Source organism: Podarcis tiliguerta, assembly GCF_965153285.1.
Source record: "Podarcis tiliguerta genome assembly, chromosome: 6".
Classification (NCBI taxonomy): domain Eukaryota; kingdom Metazoa; phylum Chordata; class Lepidosauria; order Squamata; family Lacertidae; genus Podarcis; species Podarcis tiliguerta.
In genome coordinates this window covers 36,297,594-36,318,908 of record NC_139539.1, presented here as the reverse complement: position 1 = coordinate 36,318,908, position 21,315 = coordinate 36,297,594, and the positions used below count along the sequence as shown (strand labels likewise).

Sequence of the window (21,315 nt, the reverse complement as noted above, 5' to 3'; positions counted from 1 at the left end):
TAGTGCCCCTGAAGAATTTTAATTTGAAACGTGTTGGGCCAATAAATTCTTTATTCTTGGGCACTCTTGAGATTTCATCCCCTCCCTTTCCCCTGCTGTCAATGGAAGAGGCACATTGCAAATGGAGGCACTACACCCTTTTTATACCATCATCTGTAACAGCTTCTTATATTAGTCCTGCTGGGGAAAATGAAACACTTTGCCAATTGTCAGAGCAACTGGGATGTTAAGTGCAGCTCTAAAACCTTGTCAACTGATGGGCAAATTACAGTGCCTTTCTCATAAAGAAAATGGATGCCAGAGATGCTCTGAGACATTTGTTTTGATGATGAATATGGAGGACATGTTCATGTCAGACTCAATGGCCTCTTTTCATTCTAGTGCTTTGATTCTGGAGAAGTGAAAATAGTCACCATGGAGATATTAAAACACACATACTGCTGCCCTGTAAATGAATCCTAGATGACACCAAAGAGGACTCAATAGTTTCAAGCTAAGATTCAGGGGACTAGGAGATGATTATCTCATTTCAAAAAAAGGAATGCCTTTCAATAACCTAAACCAAAGACATATGAAAGGGATGCTATTGGATGAGGAATGGCAAAGATCCAGGGCCCTTGCCCTCAGCAGCTCTGCAGTTCCAAAAGCAACGTATTTCAAAAGCGAATACAATTGTGGGCACCACTAATAATAATAATAATAATAATAATAATAATAATAATATATTTATACCCCGCCCATCTGGCTGGGTTTCCCCAGCCACTCTGGGTGGCTTTCAACAAAACATTAAAATACAATAATTCATCAGATGTTAAAAGCTTCCCTAAACAGGGCTGCCTTCAGATGTCTTCTATTTATTTAAAGCACTCCCCAGCAACATGGGAGCTGTAGATTAAGGGTGCTGGGAATTGTAGTTCTGTGAAGGGCGAACTATAGTTCCCAGGATTTTTTCTTAGGGTGTGCGTGCTGGAGATTGCTTCCCCAGCACGTTCACTTCAGGTAACACACTAGCAGAGCAGCTCCATGCCTCTAGCAAGATTTCGACTCACCATCTAGTGAAGGGAGGGTTCAATTCAGCTCAGTATGTGTGTGTTCTTCTGGTGGGAACAAGCACATCAAAAGTGCAGTGCAGGGCTGTTCAAAAGCCCTTTCGCAAACAGCCCTAGGCTGCTCTTCACAGAGGTTGTCTATCTCTCCTTCCCACCCAGTGCCCCCCGCCTTACAGCCCTGGAGAGCTGCAGGTGACTCATATGGGGTGACAATATCTTCAGAGGCATCAAAATAAGTGTATTCTGGAATGCTTTGGTCTGCCATCTAGATTCAAAATGGCGCCCGCCCCATCCAAACATGGATAAAAATGGGCTCCTCCAAAAACAAGAACCATCATGTTAAACTCGGTGATGATATGCATAGAATGCATAGAAAATAGGCAGACTGATAGACAAACCACTTTCAAAAATATATGGCAGGCAGTGTGTGCGCGAGTATCCTGCAAGGGTTAAAAGCCTGGGGAACTAGCAATTAAAGGAATCTAATCACCTTTCTAGAACATCAAACCATAGGTCAACACTGGAAAACTGCAAATTATTTCATTTTGGAACATTGGATGCAAAAGATCTGGTATACAGCCTTAATGGGGGGAAATCACTCAGTGTTTAAAAAGACTCAAAGAAACAAACAGTTTCAGACAACTTTGTCCACACTTGGTATTGTTTTATTCAATATATAAAGGTGCTGATGGCCTGGGAGACCCACCTTCTACATATAACTTATGAAAAGAAAGGCAAAATAAACATTGTGACCTGATATCGTTTAAGTAGTATAAAGGATAAAACATGGTGTAGGTTATTTGATACTTGGGGGCTGGGTTTTTTAGAGGGGTTATTGATTTAATTTTCATTGGAGACCATTGTAAGAGTGATACATGTAAAGTTTGTTCTGTGACTATTATAGCATGTATTTGTAATGGAAGAATCTCTCTCTCTCTCTCTCTCTCTATATATATATATAAAGGGAAAAAAGAATGCATTATTTTTATCATTATCATTGCATTCCACACACACGTCTCAGGTAAGGTGATGCACAAAATGCAATAAAAGAGCTAAAATGGTTTTGAAACAACACAGAAAAAAACAACGGGTAAATTTTAAAACAATACAAAATAGACCCCTATGATGGAGACCTAGCCAAACACCTGGGAAAGCTTGTTGAAAGAAAAATGTCTTCAGTTGTTTCTGAAAAGTACAGCTACTGGCTGCCTGCCTACCTTGACAGGAATACTGTAACTCTGGAATACTCTGAATTACTGTGGATCTTCCTCTTGTTGCTGAATTCTGAATTAAATGCAATTTAAAACTCTTCAAAGGTAGCTCCACATGTTACACATCAAACTGGAAGTTTAAACGTGAATAACAGAAGACGCACTATCTCTCTCCAGGTAAGTAGCTCTGCCCTGGTAAGGATTCAGAAGATGTAAGGGATTGAACCTGATATCTTCTGCCTTCAAAGTGGATGCTCTGTCCCTGGGCTACGACCCTTCCCCATACTTTAAAGGTAGTGGCCTCAGCAGCTTGATCAAGGTCACAAGAGAGACAGCAGCAGGAAAGCTAACCTTCATCCCAGCGTGTGCACAAGTCCAGTTGAGTAACCTGATCTGAGCTCCTGCATGCTTTCTGCAGCCTTCCTGTGTCAATATGTTGCCTAATTGACTTTAATGGAGCTCTCTGCTCATGTAGATTTGTGTAAGCATAGATCAGACAGATGGGCTTGGGGAATCAGCAAGGAAGCAGCAACAACTCCATTGCTGTCCCTTTTCACTGTGGAACAGAGAGAAGAATCTCTGCTTTGTTTACATGTATGATAATTTTATTTTAAAAGCATGCAAAACAGTCTCATGGTTGGCACATTTCCACTAAATAGGAGTATTTTGGCAGCATTCATAAATACTTGGTGTTTTTGGTAGAAATATGAACCTTGTATTCCATTGTGGAATAAAGTTTATGCCATTCATTCTTCTTAAGCTTTCTATTATTATTACGGTTATCCCAGATTGCCACCAGAGTATTATTGGTGGGAGGAACCAGCTGGGGAACCACTAAAGGGAAAAGGCTCGGAGCCCGGGGGACTGGTGGTGGGACAGCGATGAGTGGTCAGATGGAGAAGACTGGGAAGAGAAGGTGTCAGAAGTGGAAGAGATAACAGGGTTCAGTGAGCTGGGAGAGTCAGTGGCAGAGACAAGTCCAGAATCAGATGCAGAGGCTGAAGCAGGTGACTGGGGGGAAGGAGGTCGAGGCAGAGATGAGTCAGGCTGGTGAAGAGTCATGTGCTGTGACAAGCTCATCTCCCATCCTGTGCCCCAGAACCAAGAGAGGCATGAAAAGGACAGAGGACAAATTGGCTGCACACAGGCACAGTCTCCTATTGTTTGGGGAAAGCCCTGGAGAGGAGGGGACTTAGATGACTCTGGGGAGGAGTGGACTGACTTTCAGTCTCCGCAACTGATTTCATGGAGAAAGACCCACCAGGAATGAGCTTTGTACTGCCTTGTAGTCCAGCATTTTTCTGGTTATTCTGGTGCTGTGGTTGTGATGCTGCTAAGAAACATTTGGCAATACAAAAGGGAGTGTGTGAAGACTGTGCCTGGGTCCCTCATTTATAGGGAAGGGGAGATCGAAGAGGGTCCAGGAGTACACAGTGAGCACACACTGTCTTGAACACGATGGGGAATAGAGTGAAGGGTGGGGGCAATGGGGTTTGAAACCGTAAATAGCAACCTTCGCAACCATTTACAGAGGTTGTACAGATTTTTTTTATTTAAAAAACCCAACAACAACCCAGTAAGTACATTGGTGAGACAATGTTTTGTGAACAGAAATATAATTGGGATAATTCCGAGATGCAGCATACAAGAAAAGGCACATAGTCAAAAAATGGGAGCAGAAATTTAATTGCATTATAAATTGCTACTAAAGGCTAAAATGTCTCAGGGTAACATTTTCAAAAGGTGAAGACTCTAAAGCAGATACAAAAACAGGCTCATCAACCCTCAGGATTGATTCTTAGGTTACACAGAATAAAAGAAATCAGCAATAAAAAGAGCCATAGGGAGGTAGCGAGGAGAGAGAATAATGGTCTGGCATGATGGCTATGCACTTATGAATTTCTTCTCCACTGCAAATGGTCTGTTTGGACATGAGAGCCCTACAGTCCTGGATTTCATGCAATCTGAAAGATTGATCTTAGTTGGCTTGAGATGTTTTATTCTGTACGAGAGAATGAAATCTCTCAAGAGTACCCTAATCATAAATGGCGTAATTATGACTGGCAGGGTCTACAAAACTAGGAGTACATTTTTCAATCCTTTGAAGCAACAAATATGAGACTGTGGTATCTTATTAATCTACTATTTCTATTCCGCCTTTTTACCTGACAGGAACTCTAGGGTGCTTACAGAGAAGAACAAGAACTACTGAAAACATAGAAAGAACAATTGTTTAAAAACAAATAAACACTGATAGTATTAAAACTATCTATCTATTTCTCTGTCTATCTATCTATTATCTATCTAGTATTAAAAACATACAATCACAACAAACACAGCATGGTACCAGCCCTTTCATCAAATGATAGAGTTGGAACAAGAATGTCTTCACTTGCCAGCAGAATGACAGTAAGGAGGGAGGCAGTTTAGCCTCTCTAGGGAGGGAGTTTCAAAGTTGTCTGGGAGAAGCCACCACCAAAAAGCCCCTCTCTTGCATCTCTACCAAGCGTGCCTGTGAAGGTGGTGGGAGCGAGAGAAGAGAATCCCCTGAATATTTCAAAACATGGACAGATTTGTATGAGGAAATACAGTCTTTTAGGTAGCTTGGATGTAAGACATGTAGGGCTTTATAGGTCATAACCCGCATTTGAACTGTGCATGGAAACTGATAGTCAGTGGAGCATTTGTAGCAAGAGTCATCTACTCCCTATAACCAGCCCTGGTTAACAATCTGGCTGGAGCTCTTTGAGCCAGTTGAACTTTCTGAGCATTTTTCAAAGGCAGCCCCATGTAGAGCTCATCCAAATGGGGTGTAACAAAGGCATCTGTCATTGTGGCCAATAAGGATGCCATCTTGACACCCATATTTAGTGTTAATTTAATAAACAGTTGTGTTACTACACATGCCTCCTCCCGTTCAGTGGGATGTGTATCACTACTTCTGTTCTGGGGTGCCAACAGGATTTTCTAGGCCTACTATATGTGGATTGGGTCCTTCAGTCACTCACAAATGAGGACACAAGATTTGCATAGGCTTTGTACCATATGCAATTTGTATCTTCTTTTGCAGATGGACTGGACGGTTCAAAAACAAATAAGCGTCCACACACATAATAAAATATCTGACAGAAAAAAATGTGAAAAGCTGGAACTTTCCCCATAATTGCATTTCCAGTCTTAAATTGTAGAATTTCTGCATGCTACACAGTTGTTAAAGGCTCCAGTATGCTCCCTGCATACTGCATCATAGGTAACTGTCAGGACGCCCTGTAAACATGTAACTATAGTTCCACTGGGATGCTCTGCTTTGCTTCAAAGAGGCCAACAGCACTTCCAGACTGCCACATGAAGGCTTGGCCACAATACTGTATGCCTGGTAGACTAGGGATTTGTTCTACATTGGGTGTGGTGAACCTTTGTCTCCTCAAATGTTGCTGAACTACAACTCCCACTGGCCCCAGCAAGCATGACTCATGGCCAGGCATGATGGGAGTTGTAGTTCAGCAACATCCAGTAGGCCTAAAGTTCCCCACACCTGTTCTACATGAACAGAATTTTAAAGACACTTCAACCTTGTGTTTTTTAAAAATAATAACAAAAAACCTTAAAGAGGATTTAAAGATACACAGCCTTACGGAATTAGTCTTGATTTCTTGGATATTTAAATGACAGTTATGAAACTAGACTGGTGAGTCCTCAAACATGAAACGCCGTGGCTAAGGATTTCAAAGCCATCTACTAGAGGATTTGAATGCATAAGTTGAGGGACCTGTGCTTTTAAATCCCCGGACCTGGTTTGCAAATATCAACCTGTATGAGTGCTACATGGATACTAGCAATGGAGGCAAAATCTACTGGAGCATATTCATCCTCCTATTAAATCATGGATGCATGCTACGATTCAGGAATGTATTGGATTTGTTGGTGCTGAAGGCATATATACGTGTGTGTGTGTGTGTGTGTGTGTGTGTGTGTTATCTATCCATTATTTGTTATCTATCCACTATCCATTATAAAATGGAACAATTGTATTGGAACAATGCCAATACAATACAAATAAAATTGTATTGGAACAATGCCAATACAATACAAATAAAACACAATAAAACCATACAGTTGTCCATCAGTAAACAATAAAACAGGGACAGAGCAACCCTCCCAGACTGGATCTGAAGGTTGCATTAGGCAGAGGTGACCACCCAGCTCTCCCAAATCAGCTGGCCTCTTGCCAGCTGCCAAATGTGTGAGTGGGCAAGAATCCACTCAAAGCATCCTCTGCCAGTGGGAACAGTGAAAACAGCAAAAATGGGAAACTGCAAGCGCAGGTGCAGGGCTGAGTTGGCCCAGGACCTCCTGGATCCCAGGCTAGCCTGCCAGTCATTGTACAATAGCATCAAGCCTGAATCTGATTGTCTTGCTTCCCTTTTGTTGTAACTGCCAAGAGAAGCAATTCGCCTGAGTAGGTAACAGAGGATACTGTGTTACACCTCTCAGTTCATGTGTGATATTAGTAATGCCAGGTAGACAAGAGGTAGCATCTGGAAAGACTGCTTCTGGTGTTGCTGGAGCAGTTTCTGAGGTCAGAAATATGCATATGTGCTCTAGCTGAATATACCCTGTTTTATTTCTGATGGGCAACTGTGAGCATAAACAGGCATTAAACAACAAAACAGGTTAAAGCATATTTCACTTCTACTTTTCTCACAGCTTGTAGTATTTGGTGGAAGTGGAACGAATCAGTCCGAATAAGTTATGCAAATCAGACAGATTAATTTTGTACATAATGCATGATTAGGGCACTTGGAGTGCATATTATGCAAATGGTGTCAACTGTGTTTGAGGGGTTAGGGTTTGGCAAACCCTGTTTAAGGAGGAAGCAATTACTTGAACAACCCCCTCTAGGAAGCTTGCAGGGTTGCCAAGTTGACATCCGTGACACCTCCAACAGAATATCAGTTACTAAATTAGCTGTAATATCACATGTCTGTGAGAGGAATGATTATCTTTCCCAATGCTTGCTCTGGTTGCCACTTTTCTATTGGTGTGTCACTATTTCCAATGCAGACACAAATCCATAGGCGGAAATATCTGGGTTTGATTTTTTTAAACTATTTCCTCAAACAAGTCTCGCCCAAAAGTCAAAGCCAAAATTTGCTTTCTATGCGGTTTTGAAGTGCCAGATTATTATGACAACTTGGAACCAATTATCTTTATTGCTGCTTAACAGAACACACAATATATATATATATCCCAAGCTAATGTAATCCATACTTAATTTTGCAGTTAGAAACCCTGAATGGCTAATTCTATAAAATGCCACAATGAAATGAAAGAATGGCCTGAAGATATGAAACAGTTACTTTCAACAGTCTAATGGGTAAAGATGGCTTAGCTTGCCTCCAATCCCACTGGAGATGCCAGGGACAGAAAATAGGACTTCTTGCATGCATTGATTACTTCTAAGTAAGTATATGCTGCATAGCAGCCAAAGTCTACCAAATTTTTAATCAAAATATTTTAAAAACACAAACAGTATAACTGGTATACATTTGGCCTCATATAACTCCCTGAATGGTAGCTGACTAAGTTTTACTAGGGATGTGGGTGGTACTGTGGGTTAAACCACAGATCCTAGGACTTGTCAATCAGAAGGTTGGCGGTTCGAATCCCCGTAATGGGGTGAGCTCCCGTTGCCCAATCCCTGCTCCTGCCAACCTAGCAGTTCGAAATCATGTCAAAGTGCAAGTAGATAAATAGGTACCGCTCCGGCGGGAAGGTAAACGGCATTTCCGTGCACTGCTCTGGTTCGGCAGAAGCAGCTTAGTCATGCTGGCCACATGACCTGGAAGCTGTACGCCGCCTTCCTCAGCCAATAAAGCGAGATGAGCGCTGCAACCCCAGAGACAGCCACGACTGGACCTAATGGTCAGGGGTCCCTTTACCTTTTACTAAGTTTACTTAGTAGACCTTAAGAGTAGACCTACTGAAATCAATGGACATAACATTGTCATGTTCATTCATTTCAGCGGGTCTATTCAGAATAAAACTCCATATATAGCCAAAATAGCACCACTCATGCGCAAGATGAAGGTATTAGCAAGCTTGGATGAACTCCAAGATTTGTAGACACACAACAAAACAGAGAGGATAACCCCTATGAGGGACCCCAAAACATCCTAATGAAGACAGAATATGCTCTTGTGGTCACACAATGCTGAGTGCCTATTGTGGAGCAGGAAGGTGGGAGGATAAATGCAATGGAGTGCCCTGGAAATGGGCTGGCTAGCACCCTGAAGAGGTGCACTCCACACTGCAGCATTTTATTGCAGGTTTCTCTTGTCTGCTAACCAAGAGCAAAGGGTTCCCCCCTCCCTGCAATCACTGATATGAATGGCAGTTGCATTTCAGAATCACTATGTCAATTAAAACCCACCTCCTTGCTTTTGAAGCCATAGCACAATTTCCCTAGCTAACAGATAACACTGTTTGCATCAGTGTTAAATTATGTATCGGGCTGTATGTAACACTGTATGCCAAATAGGCAAGGTTATTTATCGCATTGCCTTGGAGCAGAATGAACAGAGGTTGTTTTCATAAAGAACACTATAAACCGGGTCCGCTACCCTGAGGGATCACGCCCTTTTGCTAAAAGGTATAACTAATCATTTCAGCTGCTCAGAGAGGGTTTCTCCCTCCCCGCTCCATTTGTGGAATTTCAATTACAGGGGAGTGCTTTTATGTCCCAGTCATACATGACTGCAGTTACTCCTGACCAGGAAAATTTGCAAATCAAATGTTCCTTGTAGTTTACTGAAGGGATATATGTGTTCGCCCTTTTTTGGCAGATGCAGCAGAATATAAGGGTATGTTTTCTGAACACTTTCACCTCATGTTCCACATAAAAAATGGATCTTATGCCAAACTGAGAACTTGACAGGAATGAATGAATGAACGAACAACGGATGTTCTGGTAGCAGCAAATGTTTTTTGTTTGTTGGTTGGTTATTCCTGGAAATGAAACCAACTATTAATTTCAAAAGCACTTTGACAGACTTGTGACGCTAAGCTACAGCAGAGCCCAAGAGATTTGTAGTTCGTGCACGCCACATACAAAGGCAATTCTGCAAGCAGCACGGACTAACATAAGAATGTAAGAGAAGTCCAGGTTGTTGTTGTTTAGTCGTTTAGTCATGTACGACTCTTCGTGACCCCATGGACCAGAGCACGCCAGGCACTCCTGTCTTCCACTGCCTCCCGCAGTTTGGTCAAACTCATGCTGGTAGCTTCGAGAACACTGTCCAACCATCTCGTCCTCTGTCGTCCCCTTCTCCTTGTGCCCTCCATCTTTCCCAACATCAGGGTCTTTTCCAGGGAGTCTTCTCTTCTCATGAGGTGGCCAAAGTATTGGAGCCTCAGCTTCAGGATCTGGTAGCTCAGGCCAAAGGACTACCCAGTCTAGAGTCCTGCTTTCTGCAGCAACAAGCCAAATTCTTATGGGAAGCACACAAGCAGGACATGACCGGAACAGCCCCCTTCTGCTGTTGATCCCTAAAAACTGGTATTATTTCAGAGGTATGTGGCCTTTGATCCTAGAGTTAGCACATAGCCATTATGACTAGTAGCCATTGATTGCACAATCTCCATGGGCTGTGCAGCTCCATCCATGGAGGTGAAAACATGAAGGCATATGTACACTTACCTGGAATTAAGCCCCGCTGTACTGAAGGGGACTTACTACTGAACAGACAGGTATAGATTGCATTGTTAAGAACTTAGGTCTGTTAAGTTTTTCCCCCCACAGCCAACACCAGGACCACCACCAACAAAAGATATAGGGACACAAGAATTGTACCTGGCAAAACTTTTCTTTCTTCACTTCTCAGCTCACCCATAACTTTAAATATGAGCTGACATCACAGAGCGGCTGCTCATTACATTAAGTGAAACAGGAGAAAGAAACTGCGCAAACCCCAAAACAGCTGTTTCAAACTTTTCTGTTAACAAGATTGGATAGTTTATGGGGAAAGGAGGCTATATAGATTTTTCCTAGGAGTGCACTTGTGTTTCACTCTCTGGAAAAACAGGTTGCACATATTTATTAAAAAAACCAAGCAAAATTGTTTTTTTAATCTACTGTACATCCATATTCAATGTGCACAACAAAATTGTAAGTTAAATTTTAAATAAGTTTAAAAAATGTATACCTTACAAAAAGAACCCTTTCTCTTCCCTGTTTATGACATGCTTGCCCAATGCATACAGTCTATGCTATGTAAATTTCACTTGTATAAATATATCCAAATCAAAAGGAATGCGAAAAAGAAATAAAATGTGGAAGAAGTGTCCACTGCTAACAACCACCTCCATATACAAGGGGCAAACTACACAGTACATACCATCGTGTGACACAACTAGAGTTCGTTTAAAAGACTAACTGCACCATCCTATAATGTGCACACAAAAGTAAGTCTAATTAAAGCTAATGGGACGTGCTCCTACGTATGTGGGTATAGGATTGAAGCCTAACTTAAAACTATGGTTTGACAATTCAGGATCATCAATCTTTTTGTTGTTGTTGTTGTTGTTTAAATTAACTATAGTTTCCAGGGTTTGGCTTCATACCAGGAAGGCTTTTCAAGCAGTGGGGAGGCTTTGAAATCCTGTACAGTGGTACCTCAGGTTAAGTACTTAATTCGTTCGGGAGGTCTGTACATAACCTGAAACTGTTCTTAACCTGAAGCACCACTTTAGCTAATGGGGCCTCCTGCTGCTGCCGCACCACCAGAGCCAGATTTCTGTTCTCATCCTGAAGCAAAGTTTTTAACCTGAAGCTCTATTTCTGGGTTAGCGGAGTCTGTAACCTGAAGCGTCTGTAACCCGAGGTACCACTGTAGAGCTTCAAAGTGGGGAGGCTCAAAAAGCCTGCTCAGCACCAGTCCCTTTCAACACCGAGATCAGCCCAAGGTAGGTTTTCCAAGACTCCCCACACCCACCCCTTTCAAGCCCTGATTGTGGAGCCTAAAAGGAGGGTTATGGGAGACTTGGAAGTCTGCCCCACGTTCATCCTTGCAAACTTTTGCCCCACCCCACCTGGCAAAGTTGAGAGTCTGTGCACACACAGGAGTGGGCACGGCAAGCTGATAATTTTGCTGCCCCACTGCCCAACCTGCTGCTTGGGACACATGCCAGCTCTCTCTCCCCTGCTTGGTCCAGGCCTGCACCCATGATGAGAAGTCTTCTATGATTTTTGAAGTAAGAATGCAGTTCCTTTGCTCATAAACTGATACAGAACGGGAAGTTTTGTTGTGAACAGCTTTAGAAAAGACGCGTTTCTGAGCAGGGTGCACCCTCTTCTGGTAAGAAACAGCATGTGCAATTGTTATTGAACAAACAAAATTATGACGTGGATTTTGTCAACAAAGAGTTCTGTTGAGTCTTATTGACTACTAGCAAATGGTGATCAATCATCACCATGTATATCACTCCTTGCAAAAGTTAATCATATCCTATACAACTTTACACATGAGTCCCATTTGCTTGTAGGTTTTACTCCCAAGTAATTTTAGGATCGGTACCCAATCCGATTCATCTTTACAAAGAATTCCCAACTTCTCAATGGATCTTCTACCCAGCATTCCCAAACTATGTGTGCTTTAAATGTAGAAGCCTGTAGCTGATATATATATATATATATCACTGCATTTTATTTATGATTGTTATTAATCGAGGGCCAAATGTTCGTTTTATTAACACACTGATCCCGCTCTTTATTATTAAATTCCAATTCAGCTTACAAAAAAATCGGAAACGAAACAAGAGAAAACATCAATACAAGAACCACAGCAGATATATATATATATATATGAAAGAAAGAGAGCAGGTCTCTGCCCGTAGGTGCTTCCAATCGAGAAAATGACACACTGGAAAGAAGCCTGAAAAGGAAGTGAAACGGAGGCAGCAACGGGGGCTTCTGCCATGAAAACACGAGCTTCAGGCAGTATATAGATGGAAGTAGCCCGCGATCGCCGCCTCCTCCTCCTTTCCACCCATCTTGAGTCTTGACGCTGCCTTAGATAAGCCCTTTATTTCTCCCGCTTAGGTGCAGCCCCCCCCCAAAGAATGGCTGCTTGGTTCCGCCCGCAGCCTAAAGGACCTACGCTCACTCCACCCCCAGCCCTGTCTCAATGGTTCGGTCCTCTTTCAGTCATCCAATTATCTCTCCCTTTCCCCCCCGCCCACCGCGCCGTATCTTTTTTTGTGTGTGTGTTCGGCGCGCGCACCTCTGTCGTCACATCCGCAAGGTCTCGTCGCCCCTCGTTTCTCCCGACGCTTTCCCAGGGTTCCCGCTCTCTTTTCCAAGATGGCGGCTCCCGAGGTGGCTCCTGCTGAGAGCTGGCTCCGTACCCGGGACGTGCTTCTGCACGAAGGGCCCGAAGACTTCGGGTCGCTGCTGCTGTCGGCCCCGGTCCTGGAGGGGCTGAAAGCTGCCGGGTTCCTGAGGCCTTCCCCAGTGCAGCTCAAAGCCATCCCGCTGGGGCGCTGCGGCCTAGGTGAGGCGGGATGAGGGATTGGGAGGGCAGGTGAGGCCGTCGCCTTCTGCGGCAGGATCCCCAGGGTCAGCAGATCCCGATATGGATCTTTCTCTCTCCTCGCCCTTGTTCCTTGTGTAGATCTCCACTCCTTCCCTGGCAGGGAATGGACTACCATTGGGGTTTTGGCTTCGGGTGCAAAAATGTCTTGGGCCGGCCCTGGGTGTGGAGTCTTTGTGCCAAAGGATAGGAGAGTGTCAGAAGTCAGGCCAAGAACTTGCGCTGGGAAGAAAAATGCTGCTGAGACAGTGGAGCAATGTGGGCTGTAGAAGGTACAGTGGTACCTTGGTCCTCAAACTGTTCCAAGGCTCGCTTTCCCATAGAAAGTCATGCAGAATGGATTCATCCACTCCAGGCTTTTAAAAACAACCCCTATAAGCAATAAACAATGTACTGTACCTCAGTCACACAATCAATCAGTCAGTCAGTAGCTGAACTGGGTTCCACACAGTCAAAAAAACAAAAAATAGAGCCACAAAAACGCAAAATAAATAGCAAAAACAGGCAGACATCAGCGTAACACTCAAAATGGAACTGTGGCACTCAAATTGGAAGCGCAACACTCAAAACGGAGCATGTTCGGCTTCCAAAAAAAGTTCTCACACTTCTGGGTTTGCAGTGTTTGGGTTCCAAGTTGGTTGAGTACCAAGGTGTTTGAGAACCAAGGTATCACTGTAGCAGGCATTTTACCTTTCAGAGGGTTATTCCAGAGCTTTGTGCTTGCGTGTTTAAGGAGGCCTTTCTGAGGCAATGAGCCTTTTGCATATTGCAGTAGGCTCCTTAGCTAAGTGGCTAATATGCAAAACTGGGCTGTAGGTTGCAGGCCAAACTAAAGTGGCATGTGCCACGGATGCAACCATTGCCTTCTTTTGTCTTTGTGGATTTTTTTTTAAAGGCGTATGGTGAGAGGGCATGGAGGGAGATGGTCTATGAAAAACAGACAATAAAACATTTAAGTTGGGTCTGTGCAGGACTTTTGGATTAAAATTGATGTTTTGAGAATCTTATTATTGATTGAAGTGGTGTATACTCTGTACATGTCCTGGTATGCGGTGAGATGAGAAATCAAGCAAACACATAGCATTTTACTTCCACCTGCATATTGTAGAGCAAGATCAGAAGTGAAGGGCAAGTTGCCTTCAAGAAAATTGCTACTGCAAGAAGACCCACTCCTGGTCCCCATTTGTGCTTGTACCAGCATAGGAGCTTTGTGTTATGTGTTTGTTTGTTTGTTTAGATGTCACTTGGAAGACACAAAGTTGCAAGATGAAGCTAATAATACTGATGCAACATCTAATCTCTATTTTAATATATTTTAATGTGATTGGTGTACTGTAAATATTTATTCGCTGTTAGATGGATGACTGTTGGATGGTTTTAGCTTTGGAGCGGTGTTCCATTGAAAGTGAATTGGTTGCTGATGACATGACTGGCCTAATTTACTTGTCATTTGTCCTGGATTTTTGGTGGTGATCTTTTGGCTGTTTCTTGACATTTTTCTATTTGTTTACTTTTCAGATCTCATTGTACAAGCAAAATCTGGCACTGGTAAAACCTGTGTCTTCTCTACTATTGCACTTGATTCCCTTATTTTGGAAAGCTTGGTTACGCAGGTGAGCATTATAGTTTTGTGTAAAGTTTTGAGAGAAGTGATGTCAGTAATCAATAACAAGATTGTTTACAAGGGCAGTGCTATTCAGTGAGAGTTTCATTCTAGCTCCCTCATAGGTAAGCTTTATTATAACTAGATATAGGTAGGTAGCCGTGTTGGTCTGCCGTAGTCGAAACAAAATAAAAACATTCCTTCCACTAGCACCTTAGAGACCAACTAAGTTTGTTATTGGTATGAGCTTTCGTGTGCATGCACACAAAAGCTCAGTTTATTATAACTGTTACATATGGATTTATGCTGATATTTAAGGATGCTTTGTAAGTGTGATTGGCACTTATTGAGGGGATATCTGGCTTCTAGCTGACTAAAAATGCCATCAAAGAAGTGTCACTTATTGGTCCCTCAGCTGTTACGGGAGCAGAGGGGTTAATAATCTAGGAAATATGATGTATTCATTTTTTGTTTGTTCTTCTAGTCTATTCACAGCTTGACCTTTTTTCAGATTTTGATCTTGGCCCCTACCAGAGAGATTGCTGTTCAGATTCATGCAGTTATTACAACTATTGGGATCAAGATGGAAGGCTTGGAATGTCATGTCTTCATTGGAGGAACCCCTTTAAACCAAGATAAAATGAGGCTGAAAAAGTGTCACATAGCAGTTGGCTCTCCTGGTGAGACAAATAAAACGATATGTGTTTATCAAATCTTGTATTGTGCTACAAAAACTAGTGGATGCTGTCTGTGCAAACATATTTACAGAGCAGAATTTGAAAACTGCACATAGAGAGTTAATCAGTCATATTTAGCAAGGTGCTATGTTTACTATTCTTTTGCAAAAGTATATTTATTTCAGTTAGATGTGTTGTATGCTTAAGATCCTAATGCAATTTTTGTGGTTGGCAGGGCGCATAAAGCAACTCATAGAACTGAACTATCTGAATACAGCCAGCATTCGTCTCTTCATTCTTGATGAGGCAGATAAGCTTCTGGAAGAAGGTAGTTTCCAGGATCAAGTCAAGTAAGAGTAGCCTACCAGTCATCATTATAATCTTTTTGTTTCTGAAACATATTTAGTTTGAAGTGTTTGTTCTAAATGGTTCTTCCCCCTCCCCCTCTCTTTAGTTGGATTTATTCTTCTCTACCAGCCAATAAGCAAATGTTGGCTGTGTCAGCCACCTATCCTGAATCCTTGGCTAACTCTTTGACTAGGTACATGAGAGATCCCACCTTTGTAAGATTGAATCCCACGGACCCAAGTCTCATTGGTATGTATGATGTGCTCTTTGCATTTCTGCACAACCCTCCAAATATCTTAAGAGTTGTATGCTTGATTCTAAAGTAGTAGTGGGGAACCTATGACCTTCCAGTTGTTGCTGGCCTTTAATTCCCATCATCCTTGATGATTGGCCATGCTGTCTGGGGCTGATGGAAGTTGAGAGTCCAACAGTTTCTGGAAGGCCATACAATCACCACCCCAGTTATAGACTTTGTCACCTTGATAAATATGTGGTTTGAATTTGTTGTCTGCCATGTTAATCCTCTATATAACAACTTAACCAGAATTATTGGGACAACCATTTATTATTGTTACATTTGTATCCTTTCCTTAAAGGAGTTTTTGTTTGTACAAATGATATATAAGCCCATCCTGTTTTGGTTAGGGTTGAAGCAGTACTTCAAAGTTGTGAATTCTCACCCGTTACCTCATAAGACTTTTGAGGAGAAGGCTGAGCATTTACAGGAGCTGTTCAGCAAGATTCCTTTCAACCAGGCCCTGGTCTTCTCGAATCTACATAGCCGGTATTTTATGTTTTTTAAAAAGTCTAGATTAGCTAAAATAACAATGAATTATTTGGGGTTTTATAGCAGTGCTCCTGTTTCTGTAAGTGAAAGCCAATGCACATTAAAGTTGGTAAAGCTAGTGAGTTTCTAGGACTGTAAGATTGGTCATCTATTGTTTAGTGTGTCATGCAGTATTGAATTGAATTAAAACAGTAGGATTTATTTCTAAAAGTCTCATGCCTTTAAAACACACACCATATTTTTATGACTTAAAGACTAAGAGTTCATCATACATACAGCGGATGAAGTAATCAAGGGGAAATGATTCCAGATTAAATCAATTATGCTTGCATCTTACTATGCCAGGAACAATATGCTGCTAAGTTTAGCTGTTTGTTAAATATTTGCTATACACTCCTGTCAGACAGTTTTGAGGAGCTGGCGAGTGGGGTAGTCATGAAGTGTTATACTATAAATACATTTACTGTATTTTCTTTTTCACTGTTTCAGAGCTCAACACCTAGCAGATTTACTGACTTCCAAAGGTTTTCCTGCTGAGTGCATTTCAGGCAAGTTTGCAGGCCTATTGATAATTTTTTCTTATATTAATTTCAGCAATGTTGTATGTGGAATTTGTTGTTTTCATGCACATGTGTAAGTAAGTATGTTATTTTAAGTTGCAATTGTATAAATATTAATTTAGGAGTAAGGCCCATTTGAGCTTGGTAGGAATTACTATGTATGTACAATAGATAGATTAAAGAAAAGTGTCTGTGGAGGAGACACTACCCTAATGATTCTGCTAGTACTTTTGTTGTCTGGTCTTCATTTCTCCATTTGTTCGTCTTTCTCTAGGCAGTATGAATCAGAACCAACGACTTGATGCTATGGCCAAACTCAAGCAGTTTCATTGCAGAGTCTTGATTTCAACTGATTTGGTGAGGTTCCCCCACTCCACCCTGATGTCGAATTTTTAAAAAGTGTAAAGGTTCATAGATGTACTTCATATAGATCTGACTTTAAGGAAGTAGAAACTCCAACCAAGCTAGTGTGCTCATGTCTCTGGGAAATGTGCTAGTACATACAAATGCAATAGTATTTGAAACTGTACATTCTTTGCACTAAAATATGCAATCAATCTTGAGAAGAGGAAAATACTAACCACTATTTGATGAAGATATTTTCCCCATGCTCTTGTCTTTCCAAAGTTTAGTCTACTTCCAGCATATTTCTATTAAGGTTTGTATAGACAGTTGTGAGCAAAAATGAACGCATAGTATTTTCAGAGTAGTCTCATTGAGGAAGACCCAGAGAAGTGTCATTTAGATGGCTTTGAAATTAGAATGGTTTAAATTGCAAAATTACATTAATGCATCCTAGGGAGCCTTGAACGCTCCTGATCTTCTGTGGATTGTGCCCACTTACTGTAATGAAACTATGCTGAAGCAATTGTTTTTGAGCAACACACCCAGCAGCATTTAGAAGATAACTGAAGGCAGCCCTGTTTAGGGAAGCTTTTAATGTTTGATGGGTTACTGTATTTTAATATTTTGTTAGAAGCTGCCCAGAGTGGCTAGGGAAGTCCAGCTAGATGGGCGGGGTATAAATAATAAATGAATGAATGAATGAATGAATGAATGAATGTAGTCCTTCGGAACTAGAGCAAATGGCTTGTTTTGTGTCTTAATGTGTGTAAATTGATTGGGAGGCTGCGGTATTTTATTCATGGTACCATGGAACAACTGAAGAAGTCTAAATGTTGTGTTTGGCTTGTTTCCTCCTTGCTACCACCTTTAACTTCACCCATCCTTCCTCTCAGACTTCCCGTGGAATTGATGCTGAGAAGGTGAATCTAGTCATCAACTTGGATGTGCCTTTGGATTGGGAAACATACATGCATCGGATTGGCAGAGCTGGGCGCTTTGGTAAATACTGCTTTGAGTTTGCTATGCAGTGGCAGGTGCTGGATCTACAACTCTTTCCAACTGATTTATCTCTCTGCTTTGTCACAGGAACTTTAGGGCTAGCAGTGACATATTGCTGCCGTGGGGAAGAAGAAAACATGATGATGAAAATTGCACAGAAATGTAACCTTCGGTTGCTTCCTTTACCAGGTACAAGTGTTTCTGGTGTATGTGGGACCATGGTGCATTAATTTGAGCATGTCTTTATGCGGGGAAGGTGGGGACAGGAAAACTGGCCCTCCAGAAGTACAGTTCCCATCACACCTGGTCATTCATGGCTTGCTGTTGAACAGCAGTGGGTGAGCCACAAGTTCTCTGTCCCTGTCCTTCTGAAGTAAATGTTTCAGCTGTAGTAAATGTTTCAGAGTTGATGCAGGTGGTTAAGCTGCAGTCTTGTACTTGCTTACCTGGGAGTAACTCCTATTAAATTAAGTGGGGTTTCTTTTTATACTATGTATAGGTTTGTACCATTCTGAATCTTAAATATTTAGTTAATTGTTTCCTGAGTGGAAATACTGAATTATTTCAGAAAAGTAATGTACCAGAGTTTTTAGTTGTTAAATCATTTAAAGTCACAGAATCATGGAATTGTAGAGTTGGAAGGGACCACAAGGGTCATCTTTTTGCCCAACATGGAGCTCAAACCCATGACCCTGAGGTTAAGAGTCTCGTGCTTTACCACCTGAGCTATCCAGTAAAGCTAGATTCATTGGCAATATAATTAATAGCCCAGTAATTAAGACACTAAATAAATAATGCATTTGGTCAAATAAGGGAGCTGCTTAGTATGACAACCTTGTGACCTTCAACAGTATAAAAACTGAGAAGCTCTAAAGAGGACAGGAAACATTATTTCCAAACAAGATGAACAGAGGTTTAGGAAGATGTTCCTTTCTGGCAGAGCAGTTCAGCAAGAGAGGTTGTGAAATTTGACTGTTTTAGATGGACTTACCCAGTCATTGGCTTATGGGATCATTATTCTTTAGCTCTGACTATTTTACAGCATTATGTAACATCTTTTGGCTTATAGAAATACTTTTGTATGTATTGATCTTTCTTTTATTTTTAAACTACAAACTGTCTAGTAAAAACACCTATCACATGCTTTTAATCAAATGCTTGCATTCAAAACATGTTTTATGATGGTGTCACTTAGATATATTTGTGATTAGGAGAATTTCTTTGAAAAGAGATACTGTATGTTGCTCTTGACTAATAACATTTTTCTCTTGTGAAGAACCTATACCACCTGGGCTCATGGAACAGTTTGAAGGCTGGGATGTCGAAGTCACTGCTGTCCCATATCCCAATGCTTCACTGAATGCATCTCTGTTGCCAGCTAAGAGACCGGAGGCGACCATGCAGCACACGACAGTAAGCACCAGTGCTCCTGTTGTTTGTGAAAATTCTGTTGCAGCCAAGCCAAAACAAGCCCTCAAACAGAAGCAATTACTTAAAACCAGAATGGAGGATACAAAACCAAAAATAACCAGGAAGCAACAGTCTTCCCATAGTATCACTCAGCAGAAGCGCCAAATAGAGCCTTGTCTTCAGACTTCTGGAAAGCATAACAAGGAGATGGACAGGGAAACATTAAAAAGCATGCTTCCCAAGATCCCTTGCTTATCATCATTTAAGGACCAGCAGTCCACCAGCACATGGAGCATGGCGGAGTTCATTGAGGATTATGAATACTTCATTAAAGAAGGCTCCGAGAGAGAAGTGGAAATAGTAAGAAGCTATACAGGCCCAGGAGAGCAGCATCAACAGCCAGAAAGTGATACTAATAGAATTTATACAGAAACAGAATCCAGCTTGCATGCTGCAAAAGCTCATGTATTGACAGGAGACTCTGATAGCGATAGTAGCTCTTACAGTTCTGGGTCATCCACCTCTAGCTGGGAGGACCAGTCATATAGTAAAGCATCTTCAGATACACAACAAAGAGACAATGGTGCGCTGACATCAGATCAGAAACGTGTTTCGCAGTTCAGTGGTGTCCCTGAACCACCACAGTTCCAAAAGAGTCCTCAGCTACAGAAGATAAAGGAACAGAATGTAAAACAGAGCAATCAAAGCCGCTTCTGTTGTACCACCAAGCCTTCCAAGAGCAAGAATTTAAAAAGTGTATCTGAAGTCAAACCTACTCCTTTCCCTGAGTGTGAAGATCGGAGTTATGAGGAATACTGGCGAGCATATTACCGGGCTTGGCGGGACCATTATGCAGAAGCTTCTCGTTCATACTACCAAATGTATCAGCGACCATCAAACTTACTAACTGCTTATCATGCCAATGCAATCTATTTTGAAGAGTTGTTGCGCAGTAACAGATAATGGGAATTCCTGCCACCCAAAACCTACTAGTGGAATCTTAAATCACCTTTCTGTTTCTGTTTACACTCACATATTTTCTTTATTCCATGTATATACTGTTTTGTATACTTTCCAGAAGGTGAAATGCTGCAATAGTATTGCTAATAAATAGTATGAAAATAGTGTTTTATGTTGATACTGATTTACTCTTGGCATAAGATGCATGAGAAATCTGTTGTAGATTACTGTTCTCATTTATTTTGGGTTATGAACTTGGAAAAGATTACTGCCTTTACTTTTCCCCCTCATGTATGGCGAGCATTTTAATTTGTACAGAGGTTAACATGCTCATTTCTGGGTGTCAGATGTACCAAAATATATGGCCGCTTCTTCTTATTTCTCTGTAATCTCAGTTGAGTTGTGGGACTAATCTATCTTAAAATGCCTGTATTCATAGAATCATAGAATTGGAAAAGACCACAAGGGCCATCGAGTCCAACCCCCTGCCAAGCAGGAAACACCATCAGAGCACTCCTGACATATGGTTGTCAAGCCTCTGCTTAAAGACCTCCAAAGAAGGAGACTCCACCACACTCCTTGGCAGCAAATTCCACTGTCGAACAGCTCTTACTGTCAGGATGTTCTTCCTAATGTTTAGGTGGAATCTTCTTTCTTGTAGTTTGGATCCATTGCTCCGTGTCCGCTTCTCTGGAGCAGCAGAAAACAACCTTTCTCCCTCCTCTATGTGACATCCTTTTATATATTTGAACATGGCTATCATATCACCCCTTAACC

At 41.7% G+C, this 21,315-nt stretch overlaps 1 protein-coding gene across 2 annotated transcripts; it reads left to right on the top strand.

Moving 5' to 3' along the window:
• The first annotated feature begins 12,538 nt into the window (after nt 1–12,538).
• DDX20 (DEAD-box helicase 20) lies at nt 12,539–20,703 on the top strand. Of its 2 annotated transcripts, none has more exons than XM_083444678.1 (11): nt 12,539–12,810; nt 14,368–14,462; nt 14,964–15,132; nt 15,365–15,479; nt 15,584–15,726; nt 16,123–16,261; nt 16,754–16,812; nt 17,099–17,181; nt 18,063–18,168; nt 18,256–18,357; nt 19,445–20,703. In XM_083444678.1, exons 1-11 carry the CDS (start codon nt 12,621–12,623, stop codon nt 20,539–20,541), a joined length of 2,298 nt encoding a protein of 765 aa, XP_083300804.1. In that variant the 5' UTR covers nt 12,539–12,620; the 3' UTR covers nt 20,542–20,703. The 2 variants fall into 2 exon arrangements, with proteins under 2 accessions (XP_083300804.1, XP_083300803.1); XM_083444677.1 differs by having other exon boundaries at nt 16,754–16,816; nt 17,103–17,181.
• Nucleotides 20,704–21,315: the final 612 nt, after the last annotated feature.